Source organism: Musa acuminata, chromosome BXJ2-4, assembly GCF_036884655.1.
Source record: "Musa acuminata AAA Group cultivar baxijiao chromosome BXJ2-4, Cavendish_Baxijiao_AAA, whole genome shotgun sequence".
NCBI classification, from domain to species: Eukaryota; Viridiplantae; Streptophyta; class Magnoliopsida; order Zingiberales; family Musaceae; genus Musa; species Musa acuminata.
This window is the reverse complement of record NC_088341.1, coordinates 40,891,701-40,913,516: the sequence shown is the minus strand read 5'-3', so window position 1 is coordinate 40,913,516 and position 21,816 is coordinate 40,891,701. Positions and strand designations below refer to the sequence as shown.

At 36.3% G+C, this 21,816-nt stretch overlaps 1 protein-coding gene across 1 annotated transcript; it reads right to left on the bottom strand.

Annotated features, from left to right (window-relative positions):
* Positions 1 to 7,334: 7,334 nt before the first annotated feature.
* LOC135610899 (uncharacterized) lies at positions 7,335 to 21,816 on the bottom strand. The gene is made up of 31 exons (XM_065105922.1): positions 21,421 to 21,816; positions 20,890 to 21,328; positions 20,514 to 20,768; positions 20,222 to 20,434; positions 19,975 to 20,106; positions 19,646 to 19,775; positions 19,506 to 19,552; positions 19,322 to 19,423; positions 19,094 to 19,201; positions 17,800 to 17,942; positions 17,587 to 17,681; positions 17,396 to 17,486; positions 17,241 to 17,292; positions 17,078 to 17,158; positions 16,344 to 16,439; positions 16,165 to 16,268; positions 11,532 to 11,973; positions 10,418 to 10,453; positions 10,116 to 10,323; positions 9,897 to 10,030; positions 9,642 to 9,828; positions 9,327 to 9,559; positions 9,141 to 9,236; positions 8,824 to 8,916; positions 8,702 to 8,734; positions 8,500 to 8,628; positions 8,332 to 8,392; positions 8,194 to 8,249; positions 8,056 to 8,112; positions 7,853 to 7,973; positions 7,335 to 7,704 (listed from the first exon to the last, which is right to left on the bottom strand). Exons 1-31 carry the CDS (start codon positions 21,801 to 21,803, stop codon positions 7,517 to 7,519), a joined length of 4,545 nt encoding a protein of 1,514 aa, XP_064961994.1. The 5' UTR covers positions 21,804 to 21,816; the 3' UTR covers positions 7,335 to 7,516.

The following is a 21,816-nucleotide window of genomic DNA, read 5'->3' as shown; positions in this document are numbered from 1 at the left end:
CGTCGCTCGTCGCCCGTCGCCGAACTGTTTCCATGATTCAAGCCGCGACGGCTGCGACTTAAAGCGGCAAAAACGATGGATACCGGATGTGTCTGCAACACGGAGACTTCAACCATAAACAGTATCTGGCCATGATTTCCACGCCCGACCAAATGATCCTCATCCGGCTTCACTCATATCAAGCGGGAATCGGCACATAAGAAACAAGCTCTTGGTCTCAGACACAACTCGGCCATGTCCGTCGTCCTAGCGAGTTCTTTCTATGTCCTGTCCTCTTGCAGCCATTTCCAACGGCAGAATCCAATGGCCGAATGCTGCCACCTCGACAGACACAACTCCGGTAGCTGCTGCGCGTCCCCGTTATAGATTAGATAAGAAGTTTGATCTTAAATATCTCGATTTAGTACCAACAAAAACTAAAGTATTATTAATTTAAACTTAAATATTTTAGATTAATAACTCAATATCAAATTATTTCATTAAACTTAAAGCATCTCAATTTAGTCCTATATTATATCGAAAGTGAACAAAGCTTAACTCACGAAAACACTGAGTGATAGAATCTTATCATAACTCTTCGCAATTTCTAATTAATAATCAATATTGTTCTTCCTATTCTTCTTATAACTCGATTCATATTTTTCACATTATTATCTGGACACTAAATGCCACACATCATTTGATACCTACAGTCGTTCCTCATCGGAGGAGCGAAGCTAAAGCATGATTTCAGGCAAAAAAGAAGCTTCTTATTCTTCTTCTCCTACAGCTTCCTCAGGCCAAAAAGAAGCAGCTTCATTATCGTTGGAAATAGTGTTCTTCCCCTCCCCCCCTACTCCCTACCACTTGCACAGCATGACAACCCTCTTCGACCACCGGAGATAATGTAGGTCTCATCTCCAACAACAGTGCACCCAAAGGGAGAAAAAAGGGGGAAGAAAGCTGAAGCCTACCGCAAGGGGCGAAAGGACAATGGATAAGCATCTAAAAGTCATTCCATCCATCGTACATTATCGTCAGCCGCCGTCAGTTTCTCCGCTATCACATTATCTATGCCGAGAAAGTACCATCAAGTGGAGTAGCCTTTCTTCTTCCTTCTCCTTATCGTGTGAGAGGAAGATCGAAAGAGAACTAGTCTCCGTATCGTGTATTAAATGAAGAATTACAAGTAAAACTTTCTTGGGATGATGTGAGAAGAGAGCTAAGAGAGGATTGATTATTAGTGTTTCTTCACGCGCATGTAAAACTTCATATATCGATCCTAACTGTAGCACATAATTATTCTTTGGCTTCAATATTAAAAATATAATGATAACCATAATAAATAGGAGTATTTTCTTTCTTTCTTTCTTTTTAGCTTACACAGGTAAGACTCCATATCATGTGAAGATGAAGGCTGAGAGAGGAGTAGCCTTTCTTCACGAATAAAGACCGGGAGAGGATTAGCAGCTTCTCTTCCTACATAAGAAAGTAAAACTTTGTTTATGTGAGACAAAGATGGAGAGAGAGAGAGGAGTGATAATAATTCCATATCTATTGGAGTACTCGTTAAAGATTAATGAAATTTACGACTTACTCTTTTCCGAAACAGTACATGAAACCTTACTCGAGAAATAAGTTGACACGACACTCGAAGGACATGATTGTCGAGAAGAAATGGTGTAGGTTTGCAGGTCCCAACCCGTCCTCGAGCATCTTCTTCTGCCTATGATTTTGAATGATGTCGTTTCAGCTACAGCTTAGAATGAGATCAAATGTTGGTGGTAGAAGTAGCATGCTAGTAGTCAGTAGTGAAGGTAGTGTTCATGGACATCCCTGTGTCTTGAATGACTCGAACAGAACTTTTGCAGGACACTATCATGTCATCTACTACTACTACTACTACTACTACTACTCATCTGAATGTTTACCGTATGCCACACTGCATTATGATCCTCTGATGCAATAATATAATAGCATTATCTACATCCCAATATCAACAGGTGGAGCACTTTTTGTTTTTTGTTTTTACTTTTTATTTCAAATAATAAGTGATTTTTTTCTTCTTTTTTAAGCTAGATTCGATCCTAAACCTCGCTATCGATCTTTATTAGCTAAGTTAAACACATTTTAGAACTTGAGATCGGTAAGCAAACACATTTGGTGGAGGAAGAAAGTTGGTTGCGTCTTATGAAGAATCATTGATTTTATGAGTTTAATATATTTAAACGCATGATTTTATGAGTTTAAATTAGTTCGATCGACTTGTCAGATCAAATATGCTTTTGTTGGGATCAAATGCTGGGAGAGGAGGCAAAGGTGTTCGAACCATTATCATTAAGCGCACCAACACAACACTACCAGAGTAAATTTGCAGGGAGTGTGCCATCGAGAAACAGCAAAAAGAAGAGCTCACTCGTTAGTGGGACACTGCCGAGCCGAGTGCTGACACTGCAACCGACGTTTGGATGTACCATTGAGAGGCAGGCATTGCCACTTCAATGCTTTCCAATGAGAGGAACACACGCGCGCGCAGAGAGAGAGAGAGAGAGAGAGAGAGACTGCAAGCTCTCTGCCTCGAGAAGGGCCGCGACGCCATCGACACCGTAACCACAACCGCATTATATTATATTATTGGCTTCCCACCCTAATTAATCATCGGTGTTTGTGGTTAACGAAAATAAAATCAAAAAAATATTATTAGAATTTTTTTAATAAATTAATTTTTTTATGAAGAAGTTTTTTTTATAATACTTGAAAATATTATTTATTGATGATTCCATAAACTTAAATAGGATGTTTTTTTAGTAATATGAAATATATATTTTTTTTAAATCACAAGCGATTAGGTTCTTTGAAAATAATTTCTTTTTTTTATTCTATATTAATTCCCTTTACAAGAAAAACGAATTTATATCTATAATAGATTTTTATTTGAAAAATAGTCATATAAGTTTATAACATCGTAGGTGTTTGAGATCCCCCAATTGTTGTCTCGTAAAGCAATCACATATGTATGGTTATGATTTTCTTAAAATCAGGACCCTACTTCTTCGATTTCAATTTATTATAAATATGTATAGGAAATATCTCTTTTCACAAGTACATTATAATCATATCTCATTCCTTAAACACTATCTCTCTTGTGATTATCAAATGCATCTTTTTATGTGGCATTAGTAGTTTTCAACTTTTTATTCACTTTAGCTTGGGTTGATTATACATACTCAGTCATATTAGTAGCTGCTACACTCATTCTAGGAGCTTTTGGTAGGTGAACTAAACTCAAAGCATATTTTGACATTTTGTTGTAAACAATAGAGGATGGTGACACTTCAATAAAATTATAAATTATGCTATTATAAGTAAATTTAGTTTTTGTGAGTGCCAAATCTTATTGTCTTAGTTTGTCACCATAAATACAATAAATTAAAATTTTCATAGTTCTATTAGTTACTTCAATCTGACCATCAGTTTGTGGGTAAGCTGTGTTATTAAACTTAAAACTTATGTCAAATTTTTTTTCCAAGGTTATTAAAAATAAGATAGAAATTTAGAAACTATATTAAAAGTAATTGATTTTGATACCTTATATAGCCACGTATCTTTTTAAAAGAATAGCCTGATAATATGTACTACATCTGAAGTTTTTCGAAAATGAGCCATCTTAGAGAATCAATCTATAATCATAGAATGAACTCTCATGAGTTTTTGACAATCTCAATATAAAATCCATAGATAAATCTTCCTAAATATCTTCATAACATATATAAACTAGTATTTTATGATTGGCCTTTTGTAGTTTGATAAGTCGAATATTTTCTTACAAAATTACCAATATCATTTTTTAATTATGGCAAAAAATATCTCTCCTTAACATTTGCTATTATTTTATCTCATTCGAAATATTTATTGAGTGCTCCTCTATATAATTTTTAAATAATCTTTTCTCATAAAAATATCCTCATAATGCATAACTTATTACCTTTGAATAAGTAATCATTATGGATATAAGAATCACCCATAAATTGTCTTGTCAAATGCTTTTCCCAGACATCTTTCAAGTCTTCGTTTTCCTTTAGGCATTCTAAAGTTACTTTTCTACTCAAAGTATCAACAATACAATTGGAAGTACCCGAATTGTGTTTGATTACATAGGCAAATTGTTCTATGTAGGAATAATATCTTGCATGCATCTTGTTTAAGTGTTTCTGATTCTTCAAATGCTTTAAGGCTTTGTGGTTGAAATATATTACAAACTAATGTGGGATCAAGTAACATTTCCAATTCTGCAAAGCTTGTATCATAGCACACAACTCTTGTTCATAAGTAAATCACTTTTGACGTGTTTTACTTAGTTTTTCATTAAAAAATATAATTAGTCTTCCTTATTGTGGAAACACTACTCTAATCTCAATTTCACTTACATTATATTCTACTTCAAGTAGCTTTTTAAAGTTTGGTGATGTAACGGTGTAGTAGTCAACTTTTGGTTAATTTTAATAAAGCTTTTCTCAGTAGCCTCAATTCATAGAAACTTTTCTTTATTTAAATAGTTAGTGGTAGGAGTGATAATACAAAAGTTTCTAATGAGTCTTATGTAGAAAGTCATAAAATTCCCCACTTCTATGATAGTCTTTTAGGTAGGTCATTCTCCAACGGTATGAATCTTTTCTTCGTTTACATGAATCCTATCAGCATTCATAATAAACCTCAAGAAGATCAATCGATTTGTTAAGAAGTCACGCTTCTTCGAATTAGCATATAACTTGTAATCTTGTAAAATAGTTAAGACTTGTCATAAATAATCCATATGTTCTTCTCTACTATAATTGTATATTAGAATATCATCAGACTACTATAAATTTTTTGATAAATGGTTTAAGTCCATGATTCATATACCTCGTGAATATACTTGATGCATTGGACAATCCAAATGACATAACTAACTATTCATATAAACCTACAGTTGTCTTGATTATAGTTTTCCATTCGTCTCTAAGCCTTATGAGAATTTGATGATATCCGCTATGAAGATCAATATTTGAGAATATCTTGGAGCCTTGTAGTTGATTCAATATATCTTCAGTCAAGATATAGGAAACCGATATCTAATCTAATTTTGTTGATAGTTCTGCTATCTACGCATATCTTTTAGCTTTCATCTTTTTTAGGTGCCAATAAATTCGAGACTATACATGGGCTCATACTTTATCAAATATGTCACTTCCACATCTTCTATCTTCTCCTCGGTAGCTTATTATCTTTTTGATTTATCTAAGATAAATTTGGTAGACTTACTCCTAGAGCTAAATAAATTTGGTGTTGAATATCTCTCATAGGTAGAAGTTCATCTGGTAATTCTTCAAAGGGTGATTTCTTTGATTTCTTTCAATATCGATTTTAGTCCATTTGAAATATTTGCTTTAGGTGGCTTTTCTCCCTTTATAATAAGAGCATAGCATGCTCTTGTTTCTTTATAGATGATAATGAATTTCTACTCATAGTTGAAAATGGATAAGAAAGACTTTTTTAAGTAAGTATTGGATTCTTCTCATTTTTTGTTAGTTGGTAGATTGACAATCTACTTCCTATTCCACTAGAATACATATATATTCTTTCTTCCAATTTAAGTTATATTCATATCATACTGTCATATATCCATGTAGCACATGACATATATCCATGTCAGCTACCTCGTATATAACTTTCTCCTTATAGTTTTTCTCAATTGAGAGAGGAACTCTATAAATCTTAATTACAGTAATAGTTTGAGTCGTCTTTAATCCACCAAAGCTTATATGGTCTTCTTTAATCCGTTTACAATTTTAAGTATCTCATCGGTGATTTGGATATAATGTTGTCACAGCTTTCATTGTCTATGATCAATGCATAGACTTTGTTATTAACACTACATCGAGAATGAAAGATTTTCTTATATTGAGATGAATCTTTTTACCTTAGGATGAGTAATAATAATAATCTTTTTATAATATATACGATGTGTTCCTCTTCTTCCTCTATTATTTCAGTATTATCAATATCATCAATTGCATCATCTTGGGCATCTTTTTATTTTTCAAAGTCATCTTTGTGATCTGTAAAGTTGACCGTCTTACGAGCATGACACTTGTTAGAACGATGATCGAGCTCCTCATCTTTGAAACATTTTTCAGCCAAGGGTCAAGCATATAGATTATTTGTGATAGTGAGGACATGCTTAGCTTACTTTATTGCTCCTTCGATATTTGTATCTATGTTGATCTTCCAAGTATGATAAGTTACATATGGCTGAAAGGTTTAAGAACTCATCAGTATACTTGATTACCAATCGAGTGCCTTGGGTATAGTTTTGGTATTATTAAAAGAATAGTTATTCATGGTCTCGGGGTAGGAATAAGGTTTCTTTATCTTTCGTTATGTCTATATTGATGTCTTTTCTTATCTTATTTTGTTATTATGTAATGTATTCTACCAAACTGTTGCATCTTTTTTCAACTTGTATGTTACAATCTTGACTTATTTGTGATCAGGAATATCCATGACATCGAAAAAGTTTTCTACTTCATAATTCTAGTCAAGAAATGCTTCGACGATAAGGTGACCATTAAAACTGAAGATGTCTACTTTTAAGATGGTAATCCTCAAATAGCCTATTTCATTTAGATGATGCTTGATATCTTTCATATCTTCCATATCTTTTACTATCATCTTTTGAGTCATTATTATATATTATTGGTTATTGTGGGTGGATAGTACTACATCAAGTGTCGAGATTGAGTCGCACCTGTACCTCTTTTTTGATGAGTTCTATAATAGTCTACAATTCTTTCTTTTTCGTCTGATTCATCTTCATAGGCTGATTGCCCGTATTGGATTGCAGGTTCGTGGTGATAATTAGGCTAGTTATTAGCATCAACTCTAACACGATTGATCTTACCATCGTCACAAACTCTATTAGTGCCTTAATCAAAGCCAATGAGTATGTCATGAATCTCTCATAATTCTTGGATCATTCTCACTTCCTGTGCTTCTAACATCATTATTAGAGTTATTACAATTGCCTCACGAAGACTATCATCATCAAAATTACCATTATCATCATTGGTAAAGTCATCATTATTACCACCACTAAAACTCATCTTGATAGGTCATAGAGTTATACGTAGCAAATTAAATTTTTCATACACAAGTTTCATTACAAGTGATGTGTAAAACATACTTCTTAATTTTCTAACCATATCTATATATATATATAAACCAAATACGTATGAAACAAAGCAATTGATACAAAATTCAAATTCATAATTTTCTAAGGTACAATGATTTTGATAAGGTAAGAAAAAACCAATGTATATTAAAGCCTGATAGAAACAAATCCATTGTGTTATAATAGTGGCTGTTATCTTACTTTTTTTCCCTTTATATTTTATACAAAAACTACGTTTATCTGAAATCAATGATTTCACAACACAAAGCTGAATCTGATTTGAATGTTTGACTAGTACATTCAAGTTAGTATCATGCATAATAGAGGTCAGTTCTCACTGTCTCCTTGCCTATCAACATGTTCAACCTCCCTGGGACCCTCTGTTCCATTGACGTTGTTCTCCTCATCTTCATCCTCCATTTGATTTTGTCCTCTTTGGCCCATTTCATCTTCTCCACTGTGGTAAACTTGAGAACTCACTACCTGACCGTAAAGATCCTTGTGTTTCAGATTTCCTGCAACAATTAAAATGGTCAAACAAGCATCTAAAGTAACCAGTAAACTGTCTATTATGAAAAATTAGCAGCTCAGCATAGAAATCCAATGTGCGCACTTGCAGTAACATAGAGCTGAAATTTATGGGATGTATACATATTAACTCACCCATCCAGAACGTGCAGTCACTTGGTGTGCTGTGGAGAAGAGCCTTGACGTGGAACAAGAAGCGCTCCATGGACCTCTTGGTCGCAGGAACCTTGCTTGTGACCATCGTTCTTTTCAAACCCTTAACAAAACAGAAGACAATTTGAGTCGATATGAAGAGGAATCAATTGGTTGAAGGTGAGCAAATCCGCAAATGCCATTACCTTTGCCTCTGAACAGAGGGTTTGTATTGTTCTTGTTGCCTTCTGAAGCTCTTTGACCTGTGAGAAGTTGTTTACATAATAGAGGAGCTGCATATGAAGCTAAATGAGGCAGTGTCAGCCAAAAGAAATAGGACTTACTGTTTGGATTATAATGTCATTGTGCACCTGGAACTGGTCCTCTAGGAAGTCGAAAACTGGAAACACATTCAGCATTCAGCATTTAGCATTTTTGTTAGGATCATCTGCAGAATAACTTGCAGAACTTAGAGCACCTACCTTTGAGGAAGCGATCCACATATTTGCCACCGTACTTGACAGCCATAGCATGGACAGCTACCTGATGTGCAGTTTATTTTTGCACAAGTCATGATTGCGAAGCAAAATGAGCTAACTATGCAAGATGACATAATGCTCTTAAAGGTAGAATTTTGGAGCTTTCACCACCTTATCATGAACCTTGCACAAATTAACTAGTGATACCACCACATTCACTGTCTGGCGGAGCCTTATTAAGACCTTTTCTGCAGCTTCTCCCTGCATATCTTTCCTGGACTTACCCATAACATCTTTGACCTAATGGAAAACATTGATAAGATCTTAACATGGAGATCTAAACTAAATATTGTCATATGAGACATACACTAACCGTCTTGTTTAGAATAACTAGATTCTCCTCGTGCTGCATTGGATGAAAAACTTAAAAATGTCATAAATGGTGGAATTAGAAGTTCAAATGCCATTTTTCAAGGGAAAACAAGAAATACTTACCAGTACACGGTACCAGGTAAGGAACATTGTTGGAGATAAAGTTGGAAACCCATGAATAGTCTCTTGTGTATTCATACTTCTGCATGAAGGGACCTAAAACATAAAGCACATTCATTCAAGGCAAAGCTTGACCACATTTGAAGTCAATAAAAAGATTGTAAGGTGTACTAGTAGAGAAGAATTTTTGACGAATACCCATTACATATAAAAACAAAATTCTTTGTACATGCTGAAATTCTTGAGAATAGATGGTATATAATGCATCTAAGGCAAAATCAGGCCTATCATATATTAAGTCCAAGTCCAATTTTATACACCTGAGGTAGCACTGTGCAAGCTAGCTCATCAAGCAGATCAGAAGTGGATTCACTATATTTGAGGTATATTTGCAGTATCTTCTGTATCATGTCACCCTGAAGGCAAAGTAAGCAGGTGAGAAACAAGAACAATTATTGTCACCTTAATAGAAATCAAGAAGCAAATCAAACTACCATACTGCTAACCTTATTCTTCTGTCCTTTTTCAGTGTCCTCTCTTCCTGGATCATGCACTAAAAGCTTCTGTGCAGACAAAGCAAGCCTCCTGCTTAGAACAGTAAGGATTCCCTGACAACATCCCACATCTGTTGTCTTCCCATTTCCTTCCAGAGACTTGTCAATCACAACAGCAATTGAGCTCACAACTGACTCGAGGGTAGCTAGTACTTCTGATGCTAGAGTGAAGGAGAATGAGCATGCTGCACAACAAAAGCCTTATATCAAGCTGTAATCCAGAAGCCTACATACTGAAGTGCAGAAGCCTGGCAAATGAATTACTACCAACATCAATGATGCCCTCGAAATATAAGTATGCACCACTGTACAAGTAACTTATGCTCCCAGGGGTTGGCAATGGCTGGACTCCTGAAAAGAATTCATCAAATTTCTCAATTGGCTGAAATGCTGCTAGCAAGTCCCTCAAGATTGGCATGTTTGAGTCAAGGAACAAGTCTGGAAGTCTAAGCAACTGCACCAAAGACTGATGATGTTATTCTACGTGTGGGATAATACATAATGCAACACCCAAGATAGTACCTTGTTATAGCAGGAAAGGACTTCTCCAAACACAGAACTAGCAACTGAAGATTTTAAAACTACTACATATGGTATATCTGGATTTCCAGCAGAAGAAGAACAAGATTGCCAGTGATCTTGGCAAGATTCCGTTCCTATAATCTTGTGAGTCAGAAGGATTACATAGAACCTACTTAAAAGCAATTATCTACAACTTCATAACTGATGATGTCATCTTACCATCTTTAATAAAGGAAATTGCAGAATCTAGATGTTTCTTTAGGCTGGTAAACAATTGTCTAACCCTGTTCAAAAGCTCACTTGCTGTCATTCTGCAGTAACCAGCAAGTGCATTCACCGAGCTATGACTTATAATATGATTGCTTGGAGGATTCAGGTAATCCAGTTTGTTGTGAAAATCCCTGAGAAGGTAGAGATGCAGTGGCAGCTAAACAAAAAAGGAAACACTAATTCAGATAACATTACAGAAAAACAATAACAAGGATACAAACCAAAAATAGCTCTTGAGTTGGCTATGTTACCTCGGCTGAAGGATCTGAACAGCAGGAATCTCGACTCTGTGTTAAAAAATAATAATCAATTCTAATACTGGTCAAGCTAAATAGCATACTGTTTACATCAAGAATTATTGAATCTGTACCATAGGCCATTGAACAAGGTGATTTCTTTAATTTTAATATAATGGTTTATTGAATTTGTATTATAGATCATGGAACAAGACAATTTCATTGATTTCCAAAACTAAACAACAATTGTTTATTAAGAAAATCTCTCTAAACATAATTGATCTATAGAAAGACTTAACTAAGATGGGAATTTCCTAGGTTCATAAGTTGAGAAGCACAGTCATGTATTATATATGGAAGACCTATCCCATGTTAATGAGAATAACTTCAGTTTCAGGCTACAATTTTTCAGACAACTATAAGGCATGCTTTTGATTTGGCAGCAAAGGGCTGGTATAAGCCAACTTCCTTGAAATAACTAATTTTAAACACTTTGATCTATGAGGAAAGAGCATCAGTCATCTCTAATGAAGCTGTATGGAAATATGAGAAAGAATAAACATCCCTCCTTATGTTGGTAGAGGTCCTGTCATATTGTCAGACAATCTGACACATTTACTAAAAAATCTGGGTTTTCCTACAAAGAAATAAAGCACCTTCCTTGGTAGATAACTTGTCATCTAGAAAGCTAGATTTTTCAGAAAGGTGTCAATACTAAATAAACCAAAGACCTTGCAAGATCTGGGAAATGCCATGAATATCAGACTGCTAGACGGGCAACCTATTTAGTGCCCAGGCTATTATGGCTTGGGTACTGAACTTTAGACTATTGGGCTAGAAAGGAAAGGAACTCCTAATTGTGAATGTTATTTCCAAAATCTATGTCAATGCCACCCTAAGGTAACGGCTTTCTGTGTTCGGATTGTTATAGATAAAACAATTTATAGCATAATGCAGTATGACAGAAAATAATGCAAGATATGTTATTTTCTTATACTTAAGTACAGATAAACTAATATAAGAGTTTGTCTTTTGCAATATGTACTTCTCGCCAAAGTCCAATCTGATAAATTGAGGCATCTTACTGATAAAATCAGATCATAGATCCCTAATTGTCACATCATTTTACCTCAGAAAAGCTTAAAATAAATAGGCAGTCCACAAGAAGAGGTCTGAATTTGCATCTTTGTGATTCCAAGAGTATGGGCTTTTCGGATATATCAACAAGCCCAAGTTCATTAGAGCCCACAGCTTCATGTTCACAAGATGTTGAATCTGAAGAACTTCCTATTGAAACTCCCTGACTTACAACTGCGCCTGCTCTTTTTAATACATCCATGATAGTAGGCTGCCTGAGTTTCCCATTAGCATCAGCTTTTTCTGTAACCATTGAGTCTTTTTTCTGTTTATGCTTCTTGTTATGTGAAGTACTTGAAGCACCGCATTTTCCCCTTAAAATTGAATTATCATACTTGTTAAGAGAGGATCCAGAATGTCCCGCAGCATAATGGAGCTCAGGGAGAAATAAAGGATAAAACTTGAGGTAAGAATTCAGTAATCCCTCCAATAAACTGCATGAAGGATACCTCTTCAGTCAGATTTCAAAGTGCACCAGGGAGCACAAGAGTAATTTAAGAAAAAAGATGATGAAGCTTCCAGAGAATTAAAAACATATCACCTTTCAGGTCAGACAAAGTCTTACAAATTTATACCAGGCCCTAATCATAAGTTCCATAATAGAGATATATTGCCACTAGAAACAATTTTATAGTTCCATTAGCCTTTTGAGACTTCCAAGTGTTAATTTTGACTACATGGCAGAGAAAGTAATTTATAATGTATAATCACATCTTTTTGCACTAATCAGCTTCACACAGAATTATTGGTTTCAGCATAAAAGTACATGTGAATTTTGTATAGTACCATCCATTTAGTTGTCAAGAGCTCGAGTAGATAGCAGTGAAGACTAAGCACATGACATCACAGAAAAAAAAAACTACAATCAAGATATAAATTATATAAAATGTGATGATCAAGATATGCAAATATTAACTTTTCCATAAGATGCATATAAGTAGCATTTATGTCATCTACAACAATATTCTATCATCTTCAGCAAGCTTGGTAACAATAACCTTGCAACCATGGCAGCATACTTCAGCTGTGTTGTATATGCCTGCAGTGAAAGGGGCACACAGGATGCTAATGAAGGGCATGATGTTCATCAGGCAAGGTTGGCGAAGGGTGCTAGCCAACAAGACCAAGTTTCCAATGTCTTTTTAAGTATATTTGGTGTTATTACTGCCAACTAGGCATCTTAAATTCTCTTGTTTTTTTGTTTTCCTTTCATAATGTCTAATGTTTATACTGCCTCTTTTTTCACTTTGGGCATGTTTCTTTTGGCTTTACTGGTTGTCTCTAGATGGTTGGACAAAAATTTTACTGTGCCCAAATTATCATTATATTTTTCCAATAAAAATTGGTTTTCCATAGTTGTCCATTCTTTCTAGCTCCCTCACCAATCATCGGACAAAAATTCTCTCTCCTACAATGGAGATTCTTAATGGAATATCAGAGGTTGGACCATTTAACAAAAAGGCCTTTGATTAGAACTTTGCTAAATGGAAGACAAACGATTGTCATTCTTCAAGAGACGAAGCTCCATAATTTAGAGAACATTATTAATCTTTTTATGGTCATTGCTCATTGCTTAGAATAACCTTCTAAAAGATACTAAGACTCCAGGAATTTGCTCATTGCTTAGAATAACCTTCTAATTTCATGTAGACTCCCTTACCAAGAAGTTTTCCATCTCATTTTAAGATTCTAGATCCCAACGTCTTCTTGGACGAGATATCCACAAGGGATTATGGCCCCAACTCCTCACAGCTGAGGTAGCTTTTCTGGGCTAATTTGGAATCTAGAGCCAACTACTCCAATCTTCCATGGAAGATAGGTGATGACTTTAGTATAATTAGGTGGTCATTTGAAAAAAACTCTCAACTCATTAGCCCTGAGGTGCATCGGTTTCTGTTTCAGCACAAACTGCCACCTATTAACCCTGCACCTCTCAAAATACACATTTACATGGTCTACTATTAGGGCTTCTATCATTACTTCACTAATCAATTTTTTATTTCATCTGCATGGGATTCTATTTTTCCCATATTCATTCCACAAAGTTTGGCCCAACCCTTGTTCAGACCATATCTCTATCCTATTGTACTCTAATTTCCCAAGACAGGTAGGTTTTATCTCGAGTAGTTCTGGCTGAATTATTTCTTAACCAAGGCCCTGGTCCAAGATAATTTAACTAGGCCACTCCATAGCCAACAAATGTTGCACCTTCACTATGAAGTTAAAAGAAGATATCATATGTTGAGTCAAGACAAATGTGCAGCCTCACGTCATCTCTCAAGGAGATCAGAGAAACAATCCAATCAACTGATAGAAAAGAAGAACTTATGCTGATATTCAATGACAATAAGAGATCTAAATAGATTAAATAAGAAATTTGAGAAGCTTGAAGAAAAGGAAAAAGTTTATTGGAGATATAGTTCAGATTAACATAGTTCAAAGTGAGGGACAAAAATTCCTAATATTTCCCAGCAAAGTATTTGAAAAAGGAGTCGCATGTCCATCTCCCATGATGGGTTTCTTGCCATGAACCTAAATCAAATTCATGGGATCTTCTCAAATTTCTACAAAGACATACCAATTCTCAAGGTACTCTATAAAACTAAATCGGAATAATATGTCCTCAATGATCATCATCCTATCCATGATCAACTCCACCTTCATTGAGATTAAGATAAAGGAGCCAATTTTTGGCTTGGGCCGAGATAAAAACCTCAGTCCAATTGTCTTTTCTATGGTTTTTTAATGGACTTCTTGCCACCTAATAGTCATTTTTAATGAATAACTTTGAGGGATCGACTCCATTATAATGTTCAACCATGTTCAAACATAATCCCTAGGGCTAGTAAACAACATTAATTTCATGAATTGCTATCAAAAGTTTCACCAAAACTCTAGCAAATAGGCTAGTTGTCTATCTCACTTTCATGATTATGCTCCCAATCTGCTTCTAAAACTAACTGATGACTTCATTACAACCCATGAGGCTATCAGTGTGCCAAAAACAGAGCAGAATGCAAATTCTTATTATTGGAACAACAATTCTAATTTGGATCAAATTTCAACAGGGGGATTGTCCCGCTTCTCCTTGTCCTTGTTAAAGATATAATAATGTATGGGCCTTGAGCGAGGAAGCTTGATTAGTAAATAGATCAAGCAATGCTCCACTTCCCAATATCACCTCATTACATATTGTAGATAATACACAAATCTTTACCTCCGATAAGATATGCTTGACTAGGCCTAAACTCACTCTATATTGTTTAGTCTCGCTATCAGATATTGCAAAAGTACAACTATCTACTGAGTTCTCACCCAATCCTGGAAAATGTTTACAAACTCCTTCGATTGCTCTCTAGGAAAATCCCCTTGGTTTTTGGGCCTTCTACTCAAGCTGCTAATCTCACGAGTGGATTGGGCTTCCTTTACCACAAATCTGACTAGATAAATGGAAGAGCAATTTATTCTCTTTTGCTGGTTATCTAGATACCCTTCTAAGCACCTTCCTCTATCCTTGGGGATGGAATGATTATCCAATACTGCAAAGACAATTAGATTGACCTTCACTTAACCAAACACATTTTCCCTATCTTTTAAACTACATCTCTAGTACCAATCTCTCCATTAATAAGGCCTTCTGGATGGGTTCTTATTTGACCATAAAAGATACCTCAATTGTGTCGTCTAGTCATTGAACCCATTCAGCTTCCTTCCTTTCTGTTGCTCACCGATATGGATTAGAGTAACTCTAGTTTCTACAACTAGAAATTCCATTTCCTGGAGTTCGTCAAACAACCAATTCTAGTGCCTCCTGGAAAAATTTCAAGCTTCCAAGGAATTATCTGTCTTACTCACAAGCCTACCCAAAGAGCCACGTATTCCTAAAAAAAAATGCTTCATGCGAGTTGCTCTCAAGAAAAGGGTTCCACTCGAAAAATCCTGTTCAAGAAAGAAATTGAATGCGAATGCATCTTGTCCTCCTGTACTACTTCATCACCCTTTACCAACCCCTTGCTTTCTCTAGTAGATACTAGGACTCCTGGTAACTAAAATATCTTCAATTCAAATGGAGATCTTGTGGGGAAGGCTATTCCCACTCTTGTATTGGTGCATTTGGTAGAGAGATATTGAAATGTTGCAAACTCTTCAAAGGCTTTCTCAGAGAGACAACTAATCTTGTCAAGAGTGCTCTCCTAATTTTCAAGCTTTAAAGATATAGTCTCGAAATCTACATTATAGGATTTTGAAAAGCATAAAAAATGTCGAGTGCAATGTATCTTGCAGATCTTCCAAGCTTTTCTGGTTCTACCTGCTCCTTTTAGTTTTCATTTTTTATTTTTATTTTGTTTTTTTAATCCATATGTACTTATTTCATTTGATTGACGAAATGGAGCTGAAACCTTTGCTGCATTGCCTCAGAAACACACCCATTATAAAGAAAACATGGTAGTAAGTATGGAAACAATTTAGGAATCTACAAGAAACAATAGAGCAACTGCAATTTATATTAGAATCACTGACCAAATAAAGAGACTTATTACGAAAACAGATGTCGTCTGAAAGTAAGATTCAGAGATCATGAAATGCCCCATGACTAGGAGAATCTTCACTATTTTGATACTTACACCAAGTTTCTCAAGCGCTTCATGATTTTTGCCACTGCACCTTGCCTTGTGGCCTGAGTAATTGAATCAAATCTGCCAATGATTTGTGTGCTAAAGGCATTAAGCTGTAAGTAACATCAGTAAGCATCCAATTATAGTGAAATATATACTAAATGTAGCACCATCAAGACCAAGCATACCAACTCTCGTATCCAATTGATGGCATAGTAGATTGAGGAACATAATATCCTTTTCTGCTTCTCTGTGAGTTTCCGCCCATAAGCTCCAACCAAGTACTGACATGGAACAAGATAAGTATATGAATTATTTATCTTTTTTTTGTCAATCTAAACTAGATGATGTCATCATTATTTTTCCTTATCAAGATAGGGAAAACTGGGAAAGTATCATGCACCAATTGAAAATAGAGATTAGTAAGAGTTACAAAGATGTCTAGCTATCAATGTGGATAATGATTGAATTGGTTTATATGGGCTTGAAGTGTGTACTACTATTAACTTAGGCTTAAACATCTTGGTTCAATGATTCAAGCTCAAAAAGTTAACAGATTAATTAATATATCGGTCATGTCATGACCTATGGTATCGTAATCAACCTACTCGAATAGGAAAGGACTACTCATGGATAGGGCCAAACCTCACAAGGACCACAGTAGGGCTTAATTATGGACTCTGTCGGTTCTTGATGAGGACGTCAAAACCAAATATTGTAATATCAATTACATCAAAAGGTTACCTTCATTTGAGTCAATAACATCAAAAGGCTCTTTCCAAAAAAGCAATCTAACATCAATTACATCCTAAAATCAAAAGGTTGTTCAGGCCACTTGATAAATCTAACACTAAGACATCCTACGTAAAGAGGTGTTAAACAATTATTTTTATTCAAAAATTTGGACCTTTAGATATCTCACCTTAGAAGAAGGAAGATGCAAAGGACAACCAAGAAGTGCATCAATTCCACCAAGAGATCCCTGATTTGTCGCCCTCTCAATCTTTAACGGGACAAAAAATTGGGTAAAAAAGTGAGACAATGTCCAAAAAATCCAAACTGAGATCAGAGTCATCCTTGCTTACAGCAGATAGTAACGAAAATTGAGAAGGAAGAAATTGTAAAGAGGAAGAACACCTGAAACCAACAAAAATCTTTGTTAGAAAAGCACTTTCCTTAACCATGAGATTTGTGTGAACTTAGACTAGCCATGAAAGAAACTAGGCTAAGAAGGCATTACTGTTCAAACTGTTCCAAGGAGGAGGAAACTAGTGGCAAAATATTAAGGCATACAGGAGATACATCACCATCTAGATTCATCCACAATTCTCCTGAAACCAATAATATCACTAAGTATATTGCGATGAAATTGGCTTTAACCTAGTATGATATAGCTTTCAGCCTATCAATTGCATAGTTCTGATGACTAACCTTCTATGCCATTAGACATGTATTTAACTGGGAACTGCCCACCCTCAAGATCAGAGAGAAAAAGCAATTCAAACTCTCCAACATGCCTGCAGATCCTGTAAGGGTAGTTGATTGATACAATTCAATTCTTCTGACATAACATATAGAACTAATAGAGGTAAAATTGCGCTACATGTTAACTGTCACTTTTAAGTGAATTTCAAAAATACCCACCACTCAGTTATTGCTGGCTGCAAGGTATTGCGCTCCAATAGAATTGCCAGTTCATCATATAGAAGGATCAAAGGCAAAGTCACCAATTTGCACGAATCGATAGACATTTTGAGAAGTTCCAAAGCCTCTTCGACATTTGATTTCTGCATATAAAACATGCGACAGAAATATTAATGTAATGCAACTTTTTAGATTACTCAACAAATAGCCCCTTTATAAGCATGCATATACCAATGAAGATCTGACAAGGTTAGAAGGTAATGATTCTTTTGCTGCTTAAAAAAAAGGTTAAACATCATAGAAATTGGCATTTAAATATTAGAAAAACTAATAGTCAAAAAAAGGGTGGCCCAATTCATGAGACTGCCGATGTGAAGTTTGAGGAAGATCAATATAAATGTCAAATTGAATGCACGTGCATTGCAAATAAGATGCATTTCGGTTCTCTAGTATTAGCTCTTTCCAACAAAATAAGGGTACTCTTGTCATCTTCAATCAACAAGTTATCAAACTTATTATTTCCTGCAACAGAAGCCAATTGCAGAACATTTGAAGCTATTAAAAACTTAAAAGGTAATAAAGCAGACATTGAATGTGATAGAGGATTTTGGCTTAATATTGCAGACTAAAATAACAGAATATGATTGGATGTTGTTCCTTGTGTGTTTGAAACCTAAATTGTTGGACAAAAGTTTACACCAAAAAAAATCATGAAATTCAATTCAATGGGCATTTTTAAAAAAATCATGAAATTCAATTCAATTCAATGGCATTTTCAAAATAAAGTAGGCATTTTCAAAATACCTGAGCAAGTCTACAAACACATGCATATTCAGTGGAAAAAAAAAACTAAGGCATCATGTTTCTAAAGTTCTGCATCTCCAATAAAGAATGTAGCCAGTATAAGTGCATAAATACCCATCTCACAAGTCTGTTAAAGTGGCTTCAAAATGCTGAATTGCAAGGATGTGGTACAAGCTTTTTTGTTCTGATCATACCATTCCAGCCTGAAGTCAAAGTGGTATGAGGTATAACAACATATATCGAAGAAGTCTCCCTTTATTTTTCCAAATGGTATACCTAGGATTCAATGTCATACCATCATATTGTGTCAATCAATCGGTTAGCCAGTAATTAGTATGTGATAGTATCTAAATTCTTGTCGGTAGAATATCAATAACAGAATTACAAATCATTAGAACTTTGTGCTACAAAAAATATAAAAGTTAGTATCTCTAGGTCAACCTACAATAGGACAAGCTAGTGTATTTCCTTATCTAATAATATAATAGACCTGTTTAGATGTGAAAGTTGTAGTAGCATTGGCACCACCAAGTGTGGAAACTATCTTTAATGTTCCAATGATTCCCATTTTCCTGTACCTCATATCTGGATTGCTGACCTGCATTAAACTCAAAGGTAAAGTGACAAATTCCCTCAACTGTTCCAACTTTAAGAGGAAAAAGAAATTTGCAACTGAAGAAACTCAAGAACTTCTGACCTGTGTAATCAATTAACTTACCTGCTTTCTAACAATAATTAAAAGTTCATTTGTAATGGAAGAACCAGCTGAATTGGCACTTGAGCAAGCAGATAATGCCAACTGACAGAAAACTTCATATACCTATAATGTTCAGAGCAAAAAGACAATTGTTGATGAGGCAACAAACAGCTACAAAAAGACAACAAATAAACAATTTTATAACCTTGTGGAGATTATGTTCATGAAACCCATCTAGATAGTCCAATATACCTGGGGAAAGAAAGCACATCTAAGTGGAGAAATAGGATGTGTGTTTAACTAGCAGTAAAAAGGGGGTATTGAAATGAGGTTCTGCAGTTATACCAATTATATGTGAAGAAATTGGGATCAGCTCCTGAGGGTACTTTGATGTGAACAACATCATGGTCTCCAAGGCAGAACTTACTTCATGACCAACACCAGAACCTATGTGTGTGACTAATGCACCAAGAACCTAGCTAACAGATATCAAAAGTTCAGAAATCCATATATATACATATATATACATATATATATACATCATATATGTATGCATATACATACATATATATACATACGTGTATACATACATACATACATACATACATTACGTTATGGAGATCTAGGTAATTCTTCACTGAATCAGGGAAGTCTGTGTAGATGAATATGCTTACTTCTTGCCTTGAATAGGTATCATTGAACTCTTCAAACAATGATGCATACAAGTGGATGCCGAACATGTTAGCTCGTTGGTCTTTGCATGACAGTAAGTATGCACCGACAGAAAGAAATGAAGGGAAATAATCCTGAGTTCCCAAAATAGACAAAAATAACTGTGTTAAGCACTCCAAACATACACATTTTGCTACATACAAATCAAAGCAACTGGGTATCACAAAATTTTCACCAGACAGAAATAACCTTAACAAGTTCCCGGTGCCCCTGAATACACTGGTCAAAAAGAACTTCACGAAAGCAACCTTCCAAGATCTTCTTTTTCAGAATTCTCTCTACACTCTTTTGCAAGAAACCTCCATTTTTGTGAATAAGCATGAGGAACCAAACATCAATGACCTTATGTTCACAAGGCTTGTCTATAGATTTTAACTCGTTTAAAACAGCCTCTGAGAGTATCTGTGGACAAAGCAAGCGGTAGAGTTTCAGCTGTTTGAGAAGTCAAGGCAAAAAAGATAATATGATATATTATACGTACATTCTTGAAGAGGAGACTCAATCTTAAAGCATCAAGGATTGATGCCTCAGTGCTATCAATGGGTGATTTGCCTTTAAGCTTCTTGTTTCTGGCTGCATGAGAGTTGATAGCCCCAACAAACTTTAACTGCTTACGGATTTGGGATATAATCCTCCTAACATTTGCTGGTGTAGCAGAAAGCAGCAGAAATCTAAGCAAATGTGGCACATGTTCTGCTTCAACTGTCCTAATGCAAGATAAGGCCGTATTGACCGCCTTCAAGAAACCAAGAGAACACAGCGGCATTAATAACCCCATCGTGCATTGCCAAGATACGCAACTGGACCGGAAAAAGTACGTCAATTGAACACACAAAGTGACAATGAGAGAATCAAACCTGCTCTTGCAAATGCTCATCTAAGTTCAAGTTCGAGAAGGAATCAAGCACGGGCACAATGACATCAGAATCCTCCTGCAGCAATCGGTCTAGACAAGCGACCACTGTGTCATTGCTCTGGTCGCCGATCATCTCGGGTAGAGAGCCAACAATCTCCTTCTTCAGCTGGGGAGGCGATATGGAGAGGACCTCCATCAGCTTCTCAATAAACCCCTCAGCATCGACGAGGAAATCCAACCACCTAAACTGGTTGACAATAAGCCTCGCGACATCGTCCTTGAGCGGCAAACCGCCATTGCCGAAGCCATGGAAGTACTCAGGAAGCTTCTCAAGAAGCAGTTGCTGAATCCGAGGCTGGATCGGGGCGACCAAAAGGAGAATCCGAGCCAAGCTCTCCCCTTTCTCGGCAACGCCATCATGTGATGCCGGAATCAAAACCCTGCATGAAGGAAACAAATGAACTAACCAACCCAATGGTTCAACAGTAGAAGCAGCTGGGGTGATCATGACGAAAAAGGTGGAACCGCCGACCTCTTCAAGTTTTCGGTGGTTTGGATGTACGCAGAGAATCCCGCAAGGAAACGGGAGCGGAGGGAGGGGTCGGCGGAGAGGCGGCCCTCGAGGCGGCGGCGGAACCTGTGGGGGTCGGCAGGGAGGGATGGGGGGCCACCGTGTAGGACGCTGAGGGTGCATCCGGCGTCGGCGAGCAGAGCGACCATGGTAGCGACGTGCACTTCATCGCTGCCGCCGCCGCCGTCGCCGTCGCCGTCGTCCTCTCGCCCACGCCCTCCGCTAGCTTCAGCGTGATCTTCAGTTCCAGTGGCAGCGGCGGCGGGAGCAGATCGGGGCTGGGAATCAGAGAGGGGAACGGGGCGCTTGCGAGGGTTGGGAGCGGTGCGCTGCAGGAAGACCATTTGCTTCGTTCGT